The sequence below is a fragment of the Astyanax mexicanus genome, chromosome 4 (assembly GCF_023375975.1).
Source record: "Astyanax mexicanus isolate ESR-SI-001 chromosome 4, AstMex3_surface, whole genome shotgun sequence".
Taxonomy (NCBI): domain Eukaryota; kingdom Metazoa; phylum Chordata; class Actinopteri; order Characiformes; family Acestrorhamphidae; genus Astyanax; species Astyanax mexicanus.
Window position 1 is genome coordinate 19,960,452 of NC_064411.1, and position 22,971 is coordinate 19,983,422.

Here is a 22,971-nt window from a genome sequence, read left to right on the forward strand (position 1 = left end):
TGACGAGAAATATCGTCACGTCTTAATCTCGTGAGATCTCGTGCCACGATACAGGATTTGCTATTTTACTGACCAAATGTATAAACAAAGCATTTCCTGTTTTACTGTCTATTGTTATTGTTAGCTAGCCTAGCTAAATGTACAAATGTAGCATTTGCTGTTTTAATGACTATTATTATTGTTTGCTAGCTAGCTAAATGTTCAAATATGCAGTTTGCTGATTTACTGAACATTATTATTGGTAGCTATATATATATATATATTAGAGGTGTGCCAAAAAATCGATTCACATAAGAATCTTGATTCTCATTTACTACGATTCAGAATCGATTTAAAATGTCCCAAAATCGATTCTGAGGGGCGGGTTTTAGACTGATTTTGGGCTGGGTATTTTTGTTGGACCTGGCAACCCTGGGGATAGCGCTTGTCCCTTTGGAGATCTTCCAGACACACACAGAGCGTAGGTGTTTGAGAATCACCGGTAAGATGGCAGAACAAGCACTATATTACCTTAGATTAACGTGTAGTTTCAATGTTTTATGGCAGAATGCTTCATAACAAGCATAAAAAAGATCGCTAGTAGTTAGTTTCAGTAACTGTTAGCTAGCTAACTAGCTAACTTTCCAGTTCCACCTTAAATAACGCTACAGGTGGCAGCGGGCTGCAGCATTTAAGGCGGAACGGAAAAATAACAATAAGCTAATCAGAGCTAATTTCAGCTCCTCATCACAGAGGAATTAAGGAATGGACAATATGAATTAATTTCTCCACCTCCTGCCCCCTTTCTGAAGAAATACAACCACCTTAAATTAACTAGTTAATCAGCAGCTGCTCCTGAACTTTAGCGCTCCACTGCTATCATCACATCAGCCCAGCAGCGTCACCTACACACCACCGCTAGTAGCCTGGTAATAAAGCAGTGTTATTTATTTATGTATTTATTGTTCATTAACGTCATTGTGATATCCCAGTGATTCCTCTGTCACTGAGGACCCACATTCCTGCACATTTTATTGTTTTTGTAACACATTACTTGCTCCAGGACCAGTGTATATTATGGAGGGTTTTTTTTCAATACGATTCATAAGCCAGAAGCAGAAATATTTATAATTCAAATCGTTTTGAATCAAAAATCGATTTTGAATCGAATCGTGGCCCCCAAAATCGGAATCGAATCGAATCGTGAGATAGTAATCGATTCCCACCCCTAATATATATATATATATATAGCACCTTTAGATTTTACAACTGTGAGATAAAACAGATAATACAAATAAAACTGATATAAACTACAAAGTGAAATATACAAGTTAGTGGAAAATTAACACTACATATACATATAATACAGAATAAGATACAGAAATAATTTTAACTATACATGCAGAAAAAAAATATGTAATAAAGTAAAAAATAACGTAAAGTAATGCTTAATCTTCCTTTGTTAATTTTGATTTATGTGGTAACTAATATGCGGAAGGAAGAAAAGCTTGCGCATTTACTAACAATTCCCTACTTTACCACATGATGCCACTAATTCCCGCTCTCTCCGCACACTTTTGAAGGCATACGCATGCCTCAAACCTTGCTTAAATGTACGCTCGTTTTCACACCAAGTATTTCTTTATAAATCACAATTCTTGCGTGAGATGTTGCTTACGCACATTTCTGCCCTCTTTTTATGCGTACGCACTCTTTATAAATGAGGCCCCTGCTCTTTATGAGGCTTTGATTCAGCAGTAGATTCTCTCCTGTCAGATTCCTGTCAACATTAGCCTGTTAGCAGCTAACAGAGTTAGCAGTGAATTAGCTCTCTTTCTCTTATACTGTTTAATAAACTGAGAAAAGCACGAATAATTTATGGGTAAATTTATGAGATTAAACTAATTCAGATTTAATTAGTATAATTAAAGGCTGATTTTTGGTAAGTTAGGAAAAAGCTGAATTAGCTAGCTTCCTAGTGTTGGCTAAGCTAGCTACTGAATGTACCCAAAGTTTCTGAGGAGAAAGAGCATTTATTTTCTGTTTTCTGTGACCTAGAAAGGTTTTTAAACGGTTTGGAGGAACTAATTGCCACCATTCTAACAATTCTACAAATTACTATCTGTTTTAAGCTAATTCGCCTCAGTAAGAGTAAATTATCCTCAAATTTTACCTCAGTTTATTTAATTGTTAGCGTTTACTAGCTAACAGATTTAACGTTTATTTACACAGTTCTTAAACTTAAATTTAGTTGTTTTTTTAAAACATTACTCACACCTTCACTGTTTCTTATAATTCATATATTCTTTTCTCTACAGTGTACAAATCAGTGAGTCTTGGTGAATGTTTCTGTTCTTATTATGGTAAATAGGGCCTGCAGAGATTTAATAGAAGAATCTGTTCTTTAGAACACAATGTTTTATATCATTATTAGAAGCACAAACACACCTGAGATTATTTATATTTATTTATATTTTACAATTACTGTTACAAAGAGCCAACGCTAGTTAACTAGCTAACGCTAACTAGATGAAGCTAAGTACCCAGTAAGCTTTCTAACTTCTAAACTGAACGGTTTATCAACCAAACAGCGCCTGTGTGTTCCAATATCCACTTAAATCATGTACGTTTTACTCAGTCTTAATGAACTCTGGACTTCACATGTTAAATAGCTAAATGTATATAAACTAGCTGGTTAACTGGATGGCAGTACCTGCTGTGGTCGCGCTGCAGGGTTCAGCACGGCTCCACGTAGAGAGAGAATAGACACTCCAAAAACGTCTCTCTCTCAGAAAAGCATCTGAAAAGTCCTGCTCAGGTTTATACAGGAACGATCTCTGAGTAAATGCTCCATGTTAGCCTAGTTCAGCTTCATCTTCATCCATAATCTCCACAAACAACAAGCTCTTATACGCTAGCTCTGTAACTGGGCTCTTAAACCAACCAACCTCGTGACGTCACCAGTGCTGCACGGGCAACATGGCGGCGCCCTAGCTCAAACGTAACAAACATAAATATATTATAATTTAGTGTGTAAACATTTTATATAAAACAAAAAAAAAATCCCCCCCCCCCAAATAAATTCCATTATATTTAATCCCTTAGAAAACTTGTACAAACTGAAATGTTTCATGTCCCCTTTAAATATGTGGGCCCACTCTACAGAATACACTCATAAAGAACAGAATTATAGATGAAATGAACAGAACTAAACGGTGCAGGTCTGGTTCGGAGCTTAATGTCCGCTTTACTCTAACGAGCAGAAATAAGAGTTTCAGATTTACCTCAGATTCAGTGAATATGAGCGGGAGCAGAGCGCGGGGTCCTGCAGCACGGAGCGTTTTCCCTCAGAGGAACTCTGATCCACGCGGGGACTCAGAGCGCTCTCTGGTTAGCAGTGTTAGAGGTCCTGGTGTTCAGTGGAGCCGGAGAGAGCGCGAGTCAGTCCGGGGAACAGTCTGTCGGAGCGGCGCTGCAGCGGAGAGTTCACGGCTAGCGCAGAGCAGCTAATACACGAGGCTAAACACAGCTAGCCGCGCTGGCTAAGCTAACAGTGCTAACAGAACTTTACTTATAGAGAGATTATCCCAGCTTTATCCACCAGCACACTCTCAGTATGGACTTCAGTGTCCTTAAAACTACCGGTTAGTTTAATTAATACTGATTATTAGTGAATGTAGTTCAGCCTGTGAGGAACTTTTTCCTCCTCGCCTCTCCCGCGCTGCTACTCCCGCATCTCCGCTGTTCTCTCTCGTCCCGTGGGCGGGCCCGTTCCAATCCTCTACTCCACCCTCACCTGTACACTTCTCCCCTCAGTAGATCCCTTAATCACTTTTAAGTGACCTTCTTGCATTAACACAGAAAATAAATGAAATATGTACTCTGTACTGCTTTTCTTTTCTTTTTAAACTATTTACACCAATACAATGACTATTTTGCACAATAATAATAGTCATTAAAACAGCAAGTGCTACATTTGTACATTTAGCTAGGCTAGCTACCAATAATAATAGTCAGTAAAACATGAAATGCTTTGATTATACATTTGGTCAGTAAAATAGCAAATGTTGTGTTTGGATATTTAACTAGACTAGCTTCCAATAATAATGGTCGGTAAAACAGGAAATACTTTATTAGGACATTTACCTACACTAGCTACCAATAACTATGGTCAATAACTCAAATGTAGAATTTGGTAATTAAGTGTAGTTGGTGAATGTTTATGCTCTTCAAAAAAACAAAACAACACAACCCACAAGCACTCACAATAAAGAATTTTATAAACATATGAATACAAGTTAAACCCATGTTACGCTACCTTTGAAAGTAATTGTATATTTAACCCTTTTAAGCCTGAACCATTAAAAATATATATATTTCAATCTTAAGTTGACTTTTACGTTTCACTCCAATTTCACACTGGATTTCTCTGCTGGGCGCCTTTGAGTATTTAACAAGTAATAACAGAAGACAATCTCAGGCCTATAGGTTTCATGTCAAACATATGTTGAGAAAACACAATGAGACTGCAGATCTGCAATATAAAAGTAGTTTAATAAAACACACAGATGAGTAAATATAGAGGTGAAACAATATAAAGATAATAGTTTGTAGAGGATAAAAACAATTAAGAAACTAAATGATTTGGATATTCTTAATAAATTTGAAGATTAAAAACCTTCAGCAACATATAATACTCAATAAGGAAAAGATAAGAGAGCATAAAACTTGAGTAATACAACAACCAACCATCCCTCTATGGTAACAGATTTTTAATCAGAACGACTGAACCATAGACCAACAAGAACACCAGCAGAGGGAATGAATGAGCCTGCAACCTTACTGCGCTACACAAACCTGGAGGGGGTTGATTCAGTATGAGAACTACAGCTTGAGCGTTTTATTTAACCTCTGTAAAGGATTTTGTTGGCCTCTCTGCGGGGTCTGGATGCTCCTCCGGTCCACACAGCAGTACCCGGAACAGTGTCGTCTCTGTGGATCTGGGTCTCACTTTTGAGAGCACACTCTGGAGTTCCTCAGGTGGTGTTTTCACTTCTTCTTTCATGCAGATGGGTCTAGCAGTTAATAGCATTAAGATAAGCTATGCTTAGCCCGGGGAACTGAGGACGGCTTCCACAGAGTGAAAACAGAGATACTAGAAATTAATAGAAATAAGCAAATCTGCATATACTAGAAAATAAATTAAAAGCATTCAAATCATAAGCTCTGAAGATTTGGTCCTAAACATTTAGTTGCAAGCTAATAATCCTCCTCTACTCCTAACAACTATGACATCTAAATTTTACAGAGTAAGTTTTTTCCCTTCTTCAGAACTGAACTCCAACAGTAACTACCCTAAGCACTGAGCTGTGTCTCACAAAGAATGTCCTGGAACATCTAACATACGAGAAAACATAACATGGAATTTAATAAGCATCATCCCTGGATAAGATTCATTTTGCAGAACCTGTAAAATCCATTGTTAAATTCAGTTTTCTGCTAGAACGTGTCCCAAGTGATAAAGTTAAACATTTGTGTAGGTTAAGGTGTTCCGTCTGAAAGTTTTACGATTCGCACTTTTAATTGAAACAGATTTGGGATAGTTTTCTATCCTGTGTGAATGCGCTGGTGATTTTGAAGAATACTCTTTTTATTAAAACTTTTCCCACAGTCTGAGCAGTGATACGGTTTCACACCTGTGTGAATGCGCTGATGTATTTTGAGTTTACTCTGTTGAGTAAAACTTCTCCCACACTCTGAGCAGTAATACGGTTTCTCTCCTGTGTGAATGCGCTGGTGTTTTTTGAGATTACCCTGTTCTGAAAAACTCCTCCAACATTCTGAGCAGTAATACGGTTTCTCTCCTGTGTGAATGCGCTGGTGATTTTGAAGAATACTCTTTTTATTAAAACTTTTCCCACAGTCTGAGCAGTGATACGGTTTCTCTCCTGTGTGAATGCGCTGATGTATTTTGAGATTACTCTGTTGAGTAAAACTTCTCCCACACTCTGAGCAGTAATACGGTTTCTCACCTGTGTGAATGCGCTGGTGTTTTTTGAGATTACCCTGTTCTGAAAAACTCCTCCAACATTCTGAGCAGTAATACGGTTTCTCTCCTGTGTGAATGCGCTGGTGATTTTGAAGAATACTCTTTTTATTAAAACTTTTCCCACACTCTGAGCAGTAATACGGTTTCTCTCCTGTGTGAATGCGCTGATGTTTTTTGAGATTACCCTGTTCAGAAAAACTCCTCCCACAGTCTGAGCAGTGATACGGTTTCTGTCCTGTGTGAATGCGCTGGTGTTTTTTTAGAGTATTCTGTTTATTAAAACTCTTCCCACAGTCTGAGCAGTAATATGTTTTCTCTCCTGTGTGAATGCGCTGGTGGTTTTTGAGACTACTCTGTTGAGTGAAACTCCTCCCACAATCTGAGCAGTGATACGGTTTCTCTCCTGTGTGAATGCGCTGGTGGTTTTTGAGACTACTCTGTTGAGTGAAACTCCTCCTCCCACAATCTGAGCAGTGATACGGTTTCTCTCCTGTGTGAATGCGCTGGTGTTTTTTAAGAGTATTCTGTTTAGTAAAACTCTTCCCACAGTCTGAGCAGTGATACAGTTTCTCTCCTGTGTGAATGCGCTGGTGGTTTTTGAGATTACTCTGTTTAGTAAAACTCTTGGCAGAGTGCTGATGTTTCTCCATGTTGGGACTTGGCTTCATTTGTCTGTTAAATGTATCAAACTGTTTCTGCGTGTTCTGGAGATTCTTCTGGACGGCTTTTGCTTCACCTCTTTCAGCAATTTAACATTGCTCTTTGTCTGTCCTGGTTGTTGGTGATGAATTTCAGGAGAAGATTTTCATTTCTGGAAAAAACAAAGAAAAATGCAATTGAATATTAAAATACAAGCAGGTCAATTAACTGAAGAGAACTGCCCAAATCACTTACACTATACTGATAAAAACTATTGAGACATCTTCATTTGCCATAAAAGCTTCTGTACTTTTATCCCAGTCGAAGTCCATAGTGTAAGGGGGCGCTGGTGGTCCTCCATCCACTAGAAGGAGGCCACCTTTTGTCACTCACAATAATCAGTCTGACACCTGTTTACTGCCTTTACAAGGACTGCCCACTGTTTAGACAGACAATCTTGATTCTGTTTTGGTCTCACTGGAAGCTGAGAACTTAAAGAAAGAGAGTGATCTTACCCTTTACTCTGAAGCTTTGAGGCGTGTGCCAAAAAAACCCAGACACACATTGGTTCAAATCACTCTGCTGATGGTTGATTCATTCTAGATTGATCATGTGACCAATGATGTCCGAAGCTTTTTCCTTCACACCAATTTATAAAAGATTCCTGATTTTTTTTTTACAACCCCTGATAACATTATTTCCCCCCACATTAGCTTCAGACTAACAGTGATATGCACTCCTGTCCTGAACATCATAATGGACCATCCTAATTTCTGTATAGCAGGGTACTTCACACTTGTAAAACGTTTGAAAACTTTGTTTAAGAGTTTATTTGTTAATGGGATGGTAAAAAACTTTTAAAACTTTAACAAAATGAGGCCAGCAAGCATTCTCATTCTACTACAAAATATTAGCCAATTCTGAAAGAATGTTTTGTACATATTAAAGGAAGAACTTACTGATGTCGGAGAATACTGTTGCCACTTTATATCCGGTTCAGTGTAGAAATATGAGACTGTTGCTTGAGTCACTTCAAACTACCCCAACAAATAGCACTGACCAAATTTTACTCAAAGGTCAGAACTATTTGGTTTGTTTACATGCAGCCTTATAATGCACTAACCGATTGAGGCCATTTTGAATATAATTTCTATCCAATCAGATGAGGTGGATAATCCGTTAAATAATCCAATACAAAGAAGAACAACCGCCTTGTAAACACCTGTACCCGATTACATCCCCAATCAGAATGTTTAAGTACGTTTGCGCATGTACCACAGCGTTTTAGGGCCACTCTTAAAAAATAAAAAACAGTTCGCTTTGAGATTAAAGTTTTATATTAGGAGAGGACATATATTTGTTTTATTTTAGGTAAATTTAACTTTTACCACTTTAGCTGCAGTTTAGGAGCAGAGCAGAGGGAAACAAGCACTCATGAGCTGTTAAATAATCACCATCAGTTATCTGCATGTAAGATGCTGATTATTAATGATGTAGTGTTACAGTTACATAATACATAATACAGTGTCCAGATTTTCTCGTGGCAGCCTCCCAGAAGACCTGCGCATTTTTTTTTGTTCCTTTCATTCCATGTAGTTTGTATTTATTTTAAAATTGAATAATAAACTTTAATGACTGAAAATGAACTGAATAAGATGAGCTTTCACTTAATTGATCAATAGTACCATTTAGACCACCCCAAAGAGAAGCACTTGCTCCATTAAATAATCAATGCTTCACTTTGTGATCGTTACCATGGATATTCAAACATTTTTTTACAGACAAAATTTACCATGCAAGTTAACACTGTTCAGAAATTTACACCAAATTGATACAACCCTTTTAACCCTGTAAATGCTAAAGTTGTACCAGATGGACTTGGTCCTCACTGTTGATGGCAAACTTCAAGTGATGCCCCAACTTGTTTGCACTTACATTTCAATTTAGGTAAGATGGCTACAGTTAAAGTGACACTCAGAGATAGAAGGGATAGAAATGTGCACCAGTTTATCAGAAAAATGTATTTCGTTGTTAGAGTCACCTCAAACTACCCCAACAAATAGCACTTACTAATTACTATGGAATGGTCGGTGCCGTTGTTTGAGTACCAATTGTAACATTGATTCCAGTAGAAACTTTTTTAAAATCTAAATTTAATTTAAAATATTGTGGTTAAATTTTTTTGCATTTACCCTATTGATGTCCTGCAGGTTCTTGAAAAGGAGATCGTACTGCAGCAGATCTTGTTTGTTGTTCACCTTGTCTAAAGTCTTACTATTTATGTATTCTAAAAGCTTTCCATAAATTGAGGTCATTCACAGCTCCTCCCTGTAAAATCACTCTCTGACATCACAATGGACCATCCTGATTTCTGTATAGAAGGGTACTTCACACTTGTAAAAGCGTTTGAAAATTCATATGCAAATAATTTTTTTTAAACTAATAATTATAAAATACAAAACATTTGTTTGAGTTTATTTGTTAATAGGATGGTAAAAACTTGTTCAAATGAGTCCAGCAAGCATTCTCATTTTACTACAAAATAGAAGCCAATTTAGACAGAATTTTTGTACACATTAAAGGAAGAAGTTACTGATGTTGAGACTATTTGGGCCAGATTATATCTGGTTCTGTGTAGAAATAAAACAAACTTCCCTGGTTGATTGAGTCACTTAATCCTCCTATTATGTTTGGGGTCAATTTGACCCCTTTCAATGTTTAATGCATTTATTTAAGTAGTTAATCTCATTTTATTTTCCTTTTTATTTATATATTTGGTGAAACTCTGTTTAATAAAACTAAAGTAAAACAAACTACCCAAATAAAACAATTCTTGGTTTAAACAATTAGTATGAAACACTCAACTGAGAAAACACACCTCCAATAAGAGGTAAAACACCCAGATAAACAGTTCAAGCGCTTTTTGTTGGGCCGGTAGGTTGGTGCACTTATAACTCCACTCAGTCAGCAAAAGCGAAAGTGAATCGAATGAGTCAACCGAGTCAGTTGATTCGTTACTCACGGTTCACACAGAGCTCGCGGACATGGCGTCCTCAGTAGCCATGACAACAGACTCCCGGTTCGCGGTGCTCCCGGTCAGAGCGCAGCAGTCCCCAGCACTCACAGCGGGAGACGACGCAGTGCACGAGCGCCGGGAAGATCAGAACACCCTCCGTGTTCAACTCACACGCGAGGTCCGGCCGAGCTGCTGCAGACAGGCGCGAGGAAACTCAGCAGCAGCAGCAGCTCTCAGTCCGCGGAGAAGCGCCTTTACTCCACAGTCCGGCTGAACTGCCTCTTCAGAGGTTCCGCAGTAAAACTGAACTGAACGCTGCGGTTTAGAGCACTATACAGTACAATAGCACTGTAACTGTGTTATAGAGCGGATAACAAGTAAATAAAAGCGCTCCGGAGAGTCTAAACACAACTTCTCTCCTCACTTTCTCTCTCCTTCTCCTCCAACACACACCCACAGACACTCACACTCTCCCTCTTAGTCCCGCCCCTACTCGGCGCGGATTGGATAGAAAAATGTCTGTCGAGCTTTTCACTCGTATGATTGGCTGAGCTGAACAGGAAACTAGCAGGAAAAACCCGCGAAACAGAAAAGGCACATGGGAAATGGAGTTCATTTACACTTACAACGAAAAACCAAAAACAACAAAAAAATACAAATATACACGTGATTTTTAACGGTCCTACACAGGTATCTAATGTTATCTAGCTAGCCAATGATCCTAGTGCTTTTTGTAACCAAGTATCTAATGTTATTTAGCTAGCCAATGTTCCCAGTGCTTTTTTAACCAAGTATCTAAATGTTATCTAGCTAGCCAATTTTCCCAGTGCTTTTTTTAACAAAGTAGCTAATGTGATCTAGCTAGCCAATATTCCCAGTGCTTTTTTAACCCAGTTAGCTATTGTTACCAACAATTTTAACCGGTAGCTAAAGACGACACAGCTAAACACGACAGCAAATACCTTCACCAAGCCAGGACATATTTTGTTCTTTTAATGTGGATACAAACTTATCTGCACTTCTTCCTAAATAACAGTGTGGACATTTCAGACATGAGTAGATGCTGCATTGTCCGACATCCATCCATATGCGTTTCTTTTCATATTAATTTTAAAGATTCAAACACATTTTCTATGATTGAGCTAATTAAAATGCCATTTCTGGTCCTGTATGTATGTAGATGCATGAAATAAGTCTCTACTGATAGTGTATATTGTGTACAATAACATTTATTGTAATAAAATAATTAACAAGAACCTGGGTTTGCTTGTGAGAGAGAACGTTAGCAAATCTTGTTCTGTGCTCTCTGCCTCATCACCAACCAACTCAATCAAAAAAGTAATATTATCTAATTTCTAGAACCTAATAAAAGGAAAGAGTCGGGTCGAGAGTTCACTCTCTCTCAAGCATATACAAAAATATAGAGTTGATGAAATTGTGGGTAACGTTAGCTTCTGTAAAACTGCAGCAGGTCTTGGAGCTGCTGCTCTGAATCTGCTGGTGTAGAGCTTCTGCTGCTCTCTGGTTCTGCAGATGAAGTTGGGCTTTAACCTGATGCTGTGATTCGCCACCGTGTCCGCTATATTGATTTAGTAAACAAATCAGTTAAGCCATTGATGTGGAGCTGCAGATTTTCTTGGTTAAAACACAATTAAATTTACATTTCTCACCAAATTTACTTTTATGTTTTTTATATTTGAAGGATTTTGTTTTACATATACAAAACAACACGTATTGAACTCAGGAGTGCATATCACTGATAGTCTGAAGCTTATGTGGTGGAAAATAATGAACTGAGTTGTAAAAAAAATCAGGAATCTTTTATAAATTTATATAAAAGAAAAATCTTCGGACATTGTTGGTCACGTGATCAATGTAGAACGAATCGGCACAGTGATTCGAACCAATGCGTGTCATTTTTTCTGCACACGCCTCAAAGCTTCAGATTAAAGGCTAACATCACTCACTTAGAATGAAATGAAAGTACAAAAGTATTTATGGTAATATGAAGAGGTTCCAGTAGTTTTGTATGTATAAGGAAACTTAATTAAGGCAGTTCTCTTCAGTTAATTGACCTGCTTTTATCTTAATATTTTTCTTTGTGTTTTCCAGAAATGAAAAATATTCTCCTGAAATTCATATTTAACTAAGAGCAAAGTTAAACTGCTGAAAGAGGCGAAGCTGAAGCCATCCTGCAGAATCTCCAGAAAACACAGACATTGTTTGCTACATTTAACAGACAAATTAAGCCAAGTCTCGACATGGAGAAACATCAGCACTCTGTCAAGAGTTTTACCAAACAGAGTGATCTCAAAATACACCAGCGCATTCACACAGGAGAGAAACCGTATTACTGCTCAGACTGTGGAAAGAGTTTTACTACACAGAGTGATCTCAAAAAACACCAGCGCATTCACACAGGAGAGAAAAATCTCAAATTTGTCCCATGGCAATTAAAAGTGCAAATTGTAAATCTTTCGGACAGAACACCTTATCCTACACAAATGTTTCACTTTGTCACTTGGGACACGTTCCACCAGAAATAAACATGAACTGAAATTAACAATGGATTTTACAGTTTCAGCAAAATGAATCTTATCCAGGGATGATGTGTATTGAATTCCATGTTGTGTTTTCTTGTATGTTTGATATCAGTTTTTAGGGTAGTTACGGTAGGAGTTCAGTTCTGAAGAAGGGAAGGTTTTTGAGTTTGAGCAAGGGCACTGCCAGTGTTTGCACCAGATGGTAGATTAGCATAATTTAGTCTTTAAAATTTAGATGCCATAGTTGTTAGGAGTAGATTAGGATTTTGGATAAAACCTTCAGCGCTTATGCTTAGAAGGTTTTGAAAGAATTTAATCACTTTTCTAGCTTATGCAGATTTTATTATTTCCATTAATTTCTAGTATCTGTTTTTAGTCTGTGGAAGCCGTCCTCAGTTCCCCAAGCTTAGCATAGCTTAGCTTAATGCAATTAACTGCCAGGCCGCCCATATGAAAGGATAAGGGGATAACACCCCCTGAGCCACTCCAGAGAGAGTGTGCTCCCAAAAGTGTGACCCAGAGCCACAGAGAGACAAAACTGTGCCGGGTACTGCCGTGTGGAGCATCCAGACCCCGCAGAGAGGCCAACAAAATCTTTTCCAGAGGTTAAATAAAACGCTCCAGCCGTAGTTCTCATACTGAAGTCGACGCACTCCAGACTTGTGTAGCACAGTAAAGTTTCTGGCTTATTTATTCCCCCTGCTGTTGTTCTCATTTGTCTATGGTTCAGTCTGATTAAAAATATGTTAGCATAGAGGGATATAGATGGATATTTGGTTGTTGTATTACTCAAGTTTTATACTCTTTTTCTTATTAGATATCATATCGTGCTAAAGATTTTGAATCTCCAAAATTACTAAGAATATCCAATTCATTTAGTTAATTGATTGTTTTTATCCAGTACCAACTATTATCTTTGTATTGCTTCACCTCTATATGTACTCATCTGTGTGTTTCAATAAAAGGCTTTTATATTGCAAGACCTGCAATCTCAGCGTGTTTTCTCACAATATGGTTGATAACCTTTCTGTGACCTGTAACCTATCCATCCTGAGACTGACTTATGTTATTATTTGGTAAATACTAACTGCCACCCAAAGGAGAAATCCGGTGTGAAATGGACGTTTTTTGAATAGCCCACCTCCATTCACCCCCAGGAGTTGTAGTTGTCTGTAAAAGTTTTGTGAGAGCTTTGAAAATGCCCAAACAAATTGGTAGGTTAGGGTTCAGATTGCAAAACGAACTAACGAAACGAAAAAGTTCCAGATGTTGTTGGAAACATCTCTAATATTCTTGCATTTTTAGTGACAATTTTGAAATCTGTCCCCCTAACTTAAGTGTAATGTGTCCTTTTTAATAAACTATCTGTGCATTTTCATAGCTCTCAGTGCCTCAGTTTAAATTTTAGGGCTCTCAGAATTCTACTAATGAAGTGTGGCGCTACTCTGAGCTTGTTAAAGGTGTAAAAATAGCCATTTCTTTGCATGAGTAACGCTATGGTCCATATCATATTGCTAGTTTTGTAAGTCTGCTGGGAACATTGGATAAAAGCACTGTATTTGGGAATACTGGGGAAGAATTGAGGTGGGTTATTCAACTATTCGTACTCGTCATGTTTCAATACAAGTCAGTTTCACAACAGATTTCTCCTTTACCTGAAGTATTTAAACCACCTGAGCTTCACAGTCACCTAAGTTGTGGTGTAAGTGCGTCCTGGTAGTGGTAACACTAATAATAGCTATAATCATTATTATTATTGTGATCATTTTCATAATTACTGTATTTGCTGCACAAAGGGATAATTGCATTCATTAGGGCCTGACTAGTTCAGCAGAGAGATGTTTTTAAAAGTATAGGAAAACCACAATCATTATTGACATGATGAATTACAATTTCCTTGATAGATATGAGGTGATTTTAATTTTGTTAAATCGCAAAAGTGGACAAGAAACATTTCAGTTTGTTTTCTAAGGGATTAAATGTAATAGAATTTATTTGGTGGTCATTTTTAATACAAAATGTTTACGCACTAAATTATAATATATTTATGTTTGTTACAACCCTAAACGTTTGCGCTAGTGCGCCGCCATGTTGCCCGTGCAGCACTAGTGACGTCACTAGGTTGGTTGGTTGAAGAGCCCAAGTACATAGCTTTGAGTCACGGTTAAGGAAAAGAGCTTGTTTTTTGTCAAGATTATGGATGAAGACGAAGCTGAAAGGGGTTTTGGTCTGTTTCCTAGAAACCCAATGGTTTATGCGTTCGAGCCGGTGAGGAGACGAGACAGATTATTGGTACAAACTCTGTTTTATACAGAAGAGCAGCCAGCGGTTCCTGTACAGGTGGAGAGGGTTGGTAACACTACTGTACCTGGTGCAGATGCGGTCACTGCACTGCCGTGCCGACTGAAACCGAGTATATTTGCTGTCAGGAGGCTAACGTGGACCATTTGCTCAGAGATCTTCCCTGCAGAACCCTGAGCAGAACTTTTCAGATGCTTGTCTGAGAGCAAGAATTTTTGGAGGTGTCTATTCTCTCTCTATATGAGGTCCATGCAGAAACCCTGCAGCCCGTCAACAGCAGGTATTGCCATCCCATTAACTAGCCTGTTTATATACATTTAAATATTAAGCATGTAAAGTTCAGAGTTCATTAAGACTGGATGAAACGCACATAATTTAAATGGATATTGAAACACCCAGGCACTGTTTTGTTGATAAACAAGTTAAGTTAAAAGTTAAAAGGCTTGCTGGGTAGCTAGCTTTATTTAGCTAGTGTTAGCTAGTTAGCTAGCATTGGCTAGCTACCTTAACAAGGCTAGCGTTAACTATTTAGCTAACTAACTTATCAGGCTAAGTAGCTAATGCGAGCTTTGTTATCTGTTAACTGTCAGCTTATCTAGACTTTCGGTACCTCTCACTGCTCTGCTAAGTGGGTGCGTCGTTTGGCTCATTCCGTGCGGCTCACAGCTGCTGCTTTTATAGTAACTCCAGTCGGACGGTCTGTACATCCCAGCTGTTCAGAGGGAAAATCAAAAAGGAGGTAAAAAGCCTCAGACTTCAGGGTTTCCCCCAGGATTTCCTTGAAGGTGCGGTGGCAGGACCCCCCGGTTGGGAACCGATAATTTATATCACGTTAATGATATCACGATATAACACAATTACACATGTTTCCAGTTATTTTCTTTATTTCCAACTGTCACTGAAAAATGCCCACTTAAAACAAAAAGTTGCAAAAAGTAGGTTTCTTTAAAATAAATCCTTATTGTTCTTTTTTCAGATACGGTAAACGTAAAAGTGTGCAACACAAAATGTTAAATTATACATATCAATATCTTTAATCTTTAATTTAATTACAATAAAATGTTTACTGGACCGTGAAAACAAATGCATCACAGAGCTGTTCTAGGGTGCCTCTATTCTAGGGCCCTACATCCTTGCTTTATGACAGCTCCAGAAACAGAAACATAGCGTGATTTTCACTCCACCAGGTGAGTGAGCCTGAGTGGACACCTGCGTAAGTTGAAGCTGTTTAATCACTGTTTAATTCATCTCTCTCTCGCGCGCGCGCATTATGTTTCAGTCTCTCTCTCTCTCTCTCTCTCGCATTATGTTTCAGTCTCTCTCTCTCGCTATTTACAGGCGCGCTCTCTCTCTCTCTCTCTCGCGTTATGTTTCAGTCTCTCTCTCTCTCTCTCTCGCATTATGTTTCAGTCTCTCTCTCTCGCTATTTACAGGCGCGCTCTCGCTCTCTCTCTCTCTCTCGCGTTATGTTTCAGTCTCTCTCTCTCGCTGTGTCCTATACTCACACTCTCTCTCTCGCGCGCGCGTTATGTTGGCACTGCATGACTAACTACCGATTTCCACCCCCGAAGTTCAACACATGGCTGACGGAATTATTCCCCCCTAAATTTAGCTCCGGCAAATTTAAGACATTTTGGTTGAAATTTTAAGACAAAATAAGACTTTTCAAGGCCTTATTTGACAAAAATGAAATTTAATACCATTTAAGACTTTTTAAGGACCCGCGGCCACCCTGCTACATGTGCAGGACTGGAACACAGCTGTGCGTTTAGGAATTACGGCTAGAGAAGCCCTCACCTGTAGCCTCCCGAAATAGATGCAACATGCGAAACCAGCCGTGTTGTGTAGGCTACGTCTACAACATATTACCGATATAACCCTTGAACAATGTTCAACAACTTGTTCACAAATATAAAAAAACATCATTTCAGCGCCACATACCTCGGATTCAGTTGTCCAGTTTGACAGCCTGTGTCCTGTCGAGATGATCAAATTCCAGTGTCAGAAACGAGAGAGGGCGGGGCAACGCTGATCAAGCGCGGGAAAAACGCCGGGCTCCGAATTTTCACGAAGGGTGGCGGACCGCCGCACTGAAATGAACGTGGCGGAAACCCTGGACTTTAGGTTATTTATCGTGCATTTTTACATTTGCTTGAAAGCAGTATGGAAAAGTTGGTTTAGCCTAATAATAAACCAGTGGTATACATCCTTTCTTACATGTAAAATATCAAACTACAGACCTCTTAATTTCACTAATGATTATACCAAATCTAAAGATATATATTATATAAATATATATTCATAATCTTATGAGTTGCTTGTCAAGATGGCTTACTTCATGTAACGATACTATACGTTTACATGGGCTTTCAATTACCATTATCTAAAATTACTTTTAATATTATTTTATTAGGAGAAATTCTTAAACAATATGAATTAATAATGTACAGACCTTCATCTGATATCAAATGTGTAAATAATGTTTTCACTAGTATGAAGTGCATTTTGTATATAGAGATCTAAAATATAACACCTGTAACTTAAATTCTGAATAGTACAAATGCTAATTTGAGTAATTTTATTTTCTGTAGTAGAAATGGGAATTATTTGAAATGTATCAATATGTATATCAAAGGTAACATATAGGCTACCTAGTAAAAATTATATTCATGATCCTGGTAATAAGACTAGTTAAAATGTATTTATAGATCTGTAGATCAGCATGTTGTCATCCTTCTTCTTCTTCTTCTTCTTCTTCTTCTTCTTCTTATTATTATTATTATTATGAAATGGTTTATAGCTGTGTAAAATGGCTTGGGATATTTGTGAACCCTGCCTACTCTCTGACCCTAAATTATAATTATTATTATTATTATTATTATTATTATTATTATTATTATTATTATGTTTTTTTTAGATGGAACAAAACTTCAGGAGAGCTTCACTCTACCACAAGGGCTGTTCCATTCATCTTAAATGCATTGCAAAAGTCACCCAGTCCACTGCAGGGTCCTTCAGTTTCAAGGAGAAAGTTTCAGCTGAGTTTGTAACTAAACACCTCTGTGCACTGAGGGATGGGTGGTCAGTGTTCTCCTTATCCCTGACAGAGGAAAATGAGAACAGCTTGATCGCACGTATTTGTTTAAAAATCTGTTAATAAAGAACCAGAAGGCATTCATAAACGCAAACACAGATATATACCGAACGAGTAACATGCCTGTAGGAAAAGAAATTGTGGGGAAGCACAGAGCTACTCTGTCCACCAAGCATGGAGACAAAGCTTGAGGAGGTCAGATCTGCAAACGGCTTTGTGACCCTGCAGGGGCAAATAACACCAGTTTTAATAGTGTTTTAAAAGCTGGGTAAACGTTGATCTGTTTAAAAAAAAAAGCAAATCAAAAGGCTTTGATTGGTTCTGTCAGTCAGGTATGTGTCATATAGCAACTGAAAAACACAGACGAATGCTATGAATTAGTTGCTGTTTTTATTTTAGTTAATTTATGAAATACATGCTTATACTTACAATAACTGTAATACATATTTCCTAATTAAATATTATATAATGATTTACATGCACCCATTGTCACCCGTTTTAACATTGACCAGTTATGCTCATTTCTAAATGTTTCTTATTTTATTTTAGGGGTATAAAAAAATATATATATATATATAATTTATTTATTTTTTTGACATTGGTTACTGTGTACATAGTTTATGCAAGAGACTTTAAAAAGACAACCCATAACCAGAATGGTCTTTTCTAATCTACAAGATAGGATTGATAGGGAGGTTGTGTTACTAAAGACAATAAATAAAAAAAACAGTGATTTTAAACTTAGCATTAATATCTTATCAAATATTAAAGATATTACGCATAATGTATTTGGGATATGTCCAAAAACTTTCCCAAAACACAACTGACAGGGTAAAATGACTACAAGACACAAAACTTCAAACATAATCATTGTAAACACTTTAAATTAGTAAACTGATTATACTTATTCAAATCATAGATATTTGGAACAAATATGTTTTACATTTATCTCTGTATATGTACCTGTTGCTGTCTTTTAATGAAAACTGTCTTTGTGTTTTGTGCATATATTTTTAAATTCACCTTTAAATATCGCACCTAAATATCGGCCCTAATCTTGTCCTCAACCTGAAAAATGTGAAGTCATCATAAATTCATAAAATCTTCAATCATCTGGACAAACTGTTTAGGTGGTTGAAATGGGTTTATCAGACTACAACACTGTAGTACAATATGTGAATGTAAATGTGGGTCACACCTAACTTCACTTTTACACACATTCTAGTCCACTAATACTGAGATACTGCTTAAAAAACAGAGAAAACACACTTGGTGTTGCTTAGTTTCTGGAGGTATTAAGTGCTTTAATTACTCCATGCTCATGTTTTGTACATCAAAACAATACTAAATGTTTTCACTTCTTCCTTTTCAGGACAAAAAATGAAGAGTTTTTGTAATGTTTTATTAGGTTGTTCAGGTTGATTTAATATTGTGAGGGATTATTGTGTTTTTTAATACGTTAACATAGATTTTTTCATATTTATTAAAGTTTTAATGATTAATGATCATTTGATGACTGCAGTAAACTTCTTCTGGGAAATAGGGTCTGCTGTTGAATTTTTTTTTATACCTGAGCATTTACAATTTCAGAGGAGTACCAGTAAGTAGTTAGATAATCACAATGTTGAGAGATCATATAAATTATAATAATTATATATTTATTGTAGTGTAAAGATTTGCAACATCTTTGGGCATATCAATCTAAACTTTGACTTTCTAAAATAACTTTCAAATTTTTTGCCTTTTATTATTTCACATTTGCCATCTGGAAATGCATATCTAGTTTTATTTGTTTTTTATATTTTTGTTTATCTATGTATTTTTTGCTAAAAGGAAGGCATTAAAAGTTTAATGCTAAAATAATTGATCAAATAAATCACAAACATTTTTATTAAATTTGGCTTAGATTAATTAGATTTTGGTTAAGTTACTCCTAGTGTGAAATAAAGCTGAAAAACTTGCAAATATTATAAAAATAATAACATGCATTCAATTATTTAATTTAATGCTGAAAAATAATGAGTTGATTAAGGTGTTGCTCAAGGCAAATGCATCCTGATAAAAGGACTCTATGATAACCACATAACTTGGTCACCTCTAGGTGGCAGTAAAGCGGTAGCTGCACATGCAGAGGAGCGGCTTTAATGCTGGTTCTGAGGTAGGTCATTGTAATCAATATAATGTGAAATATAAGGTGAACATACAGCAAAAAACGCCACTATTAATTTAAACTCTGTTTATTCAGTTAGACAGTCGACTAATAAAGACAAATACACGAAAGTATTTATTAATAATGTTAAAATATATGTACTTAGACTAGGATAGCTAGCATTAGCTAGTTAATTTAGCTAACCAGCCTAGCTTACGCTACAAGCCGGTCAGGGCTAAGTGTATAATAACACAGAGGGAAATATGAGGTTTTATCACAATGTTTAAACACGTTAGCTACAGAACACTAATAAATGTCTGAGAAATTAGAGTGTAAAGGGTTACACTTTATAATACTGTTTTATAGTTAATAGGTAATTAAGCAGGACCTAAGCAGTAACTAATTAATAGTGCTGCATTAACCCCTAAATATCTTCTATTAACTACCAGGAAGTACTGAGTAAAATACTCAGTAGATAGTACTGAACTAATGATTATAGTAGTTCACTAATAACTCCACATTAATTACTGAGATTTACATATCTCCTGGAGAACTACTTACTAATTATGTCTCCTTTATAGTAACTATTCATGAATTACTGCTCAAATCATCATTAACTGCTCAGAGGAAAACTCTTACATGCCACCTGGGAACCATAGATCTAAATCAATGTACACAAACAATTATTTGATCAGTGCTGATATTAAATATATCACCATATTTGAATGAAGACTGTGACACCATTTGTAGTAGTAGCAATAAAATTACCTTATTATCCTCAGTATCTTCCAAATATTAGCAAAAGATTTCCTCATGTGAAGATAGTTGCTGGAAACAAATAATTAGTAGCAATGGAGCTGTCTGCTAACTGAATTGTTTATGTTTTTTAAAATAATCCTTTGGCCTGCTTTTACAGATTGTGCCATCTCATTTTGACCAAGTGGATCCAAGAATGTTACACTGTGCTGGTGTTTATTGAAGTACTGAAAACAGCAAAGCAAGTGTCAATAATTGAACATTGCGTGTCGTCAGTGTTGGGAGTAACGGCGTTAAAACTAACGCCGTTACTTTTTTTCAGTAACGAGTAATCTAACTAATTACTCTGACTGTAACTATAACGCCGTTACCATTTCCGACACCCCGTTACTGCACGTTACTTTAGCCGCTTTTTTTACTGGCTTTGCCCTGGTTAACCCCTCCTCTGTCCGGTGAACTTGAGCTTCAGCTGTGCCTGTGGTTTGGCGTGGTGAAGTGAGGCACAATTGTGATGATTTTCTGCTCTAATTAATTCAGTGATTGCCGTGGACAGCCCAAGTTCCGAATTAGGGACGTTAAGCTCTTTTTAGCTGCTCCGGTTTTTGTGGTGCTGCTGCTTTCTCTTTTAGAGCTTAGATTCTCCGCCCGAATCCCACCTGACCCGAGGACCGACCCGAAATCGGGCTCCTATTTTTATCTTATATAAAGCTCTGGTGTGATAATCACAATGTTGCTAAGTAACCAATTATTATTGTTCACTAAAGCGAACGAAATAGCGAAAACTGAAAGTGAAAAACATTTGTGTTAACTGAATCTAATAAAAACAGTAATTAAAAGTAAAAAACAGAACTATCTCGAACGGAATTTTGTGTTTATAGAACTAACTAAAACGAACTGAAATTACTGATAGAATACCATCATTTTTGTGTTTAATTTATTTATAAGCGCTGTTGTACAGCGGAGTTGTTGTGCCGAGCGCGCGGCACCTCGTGGTCCGTTAGTTCTTGTGTAAAGCGCTCGCGCTAGCAAGCCCACCCTAAAATGAACAGAAAAAATAAAAACAAAATAAAATTAAACTATAATAAAAATGAAAAATGTAATCACGTAGCTCTGGGCGCACGTGAACGCCTCCGCGTTTGACTTGCAGCATTGTGTGTAGCTGTTCTTAAAAATCATTTTAATTAAATAATAGTTCTTTGCTTCTATGTTACAGTGTTAATTAACATAATTCTGATTATATTTCACTCATTCAATCAGCCCGAAAACAGACAGTTTATGGGGCGGTTCGGGTCGGGCTCATAATGACAGTTTATGGTTCGGGTTTGGTAGGGCTTGGGCAGAACGTGCATGGGCTCCGGCTGGGTCGGGTCGGATTTTTTGGGCACGATCTAAGCTCTATTCTCTTTTGGTGAAGCTGTTATATTAATACCATTTTAACGGGCATTAAATTGTTGTTTTTGTCCATTATTTTGTTTATATATACATGTTTTCTTTGAGTGTGGCTTGGTTTGTTAAATTTCATCCCCAGACGCGTTTTTCTGCTTTTTTCAGTATTACAAGTTTTAGTAATTTTCTTTGGTTGTGTGGAGAATTTCGTTTTATTTTTTTGAAATTCGTTAGATTATATTTTTGTCAACATTTTGGGTTTATTTTCGTTTGTTATTTTTTGTTATTTTTCTAATAATAATAGTAAATGCATAATTGATTTCCTTTTTTTGACGGGAGAAAAATAAAAAGTAACGCGATAGTTACTTTTACTGGTAACTGATTACTTTTATAGTGGAGTAACTCCGTTAGTAACTCAGTTACTTTTTTGGAGAAGTAACGAGTAACTATAACTAATTACTTTTTCAAAGTAACGTTCCCAACACTGTGGACATCTTTTATGTTTTGAAATTGTAACAGTCATTCAGTAGAACTGAGAGTTCTCACATCCACTAGACTAGAGTTTTACAGATTTGTTGTTGGGTTCAAATTTTAGTAGCTCTAGATTCCTCAACCATTAGCACAGTCTGGTGTTTTTCGCAGCGGGCTGGCTGATGGAATTAAATTATTTTATTTTGCAGAACACAAATCATATTTTCTGTCCTCTATATCTTAGGCCCACTAGGTAAGATGGAGTTTTTTGCTCCCTCTTGCTCCTACAATTGCAAAGTGTAATTCATGTTTACAAGTCAAGTTGGAGCCCCTTCCCTTTCCCAGCACAAATCTTATACAGCATGAATATTTCAAAATTAATCTGAATACAAGCAACTTCCCATCAGAAAGCAAAATGCACACAAATATAATTACAACAAATCTGAACTGTGACCCGTGAGGCAGCTTCATACATTATTTTACTAAATAGCCCGTTATTTGGCACAGATTTGGTTTGAGGTGAATTTTACCCCTTAGCCAAGTCTCTTTGCAGGGAGCGGGCTGCATGTCCTTGGCTGAGGACACATT

General features: G+C 37.0%; 2 protein-coding genes across 2 annotated transcripts in view; one reads left to right on the forward strand and one right to left on the reverse strand.

Moving 5' to 3' along the window:
* Nucleotides 1-13,206, forward strand: part of LOC125801145 (zinc finger protein 850-like) — a 503,810-nt gene extending 490,604 nt beyond the window's left edge. Inside the window, exon 4 of the transcript XR_007438628.1 lies at nucleotides 12,832-13,206. The gene's annotated coding sequence lies outside the window, so the exon portion shown is untranslated. The remainder of the gene's footprint in view (nucleotides 1-12,831) is intronic.
* Nucleotides 4,259-10,126, reverse strand: LOC125801284 (zinc finger protein 271-like). Its single transcript, XM_049477751.1, has 2 exons — nucleotides 9,690-10,126; nucleotides 4,259-6,839 (listed from the first exon to the last, which is right to left on the reverse strand). Exon 2 carries the CDS (start codon nucleotides 6,694-6,696, stop codon nucleotides 5,587-5,589), a length of 1,110 nt encoding a protein of 369 aa, XP_049333708.1. The 5' UTR covers nucleotides 6,697-6,839; nucleotides 9,690-10,126; the 3' UTR covers nucleotides 4,259-5,586.
* Nucleotides 13,207-22,971: the final 9,765 nt, after the last annotated feature.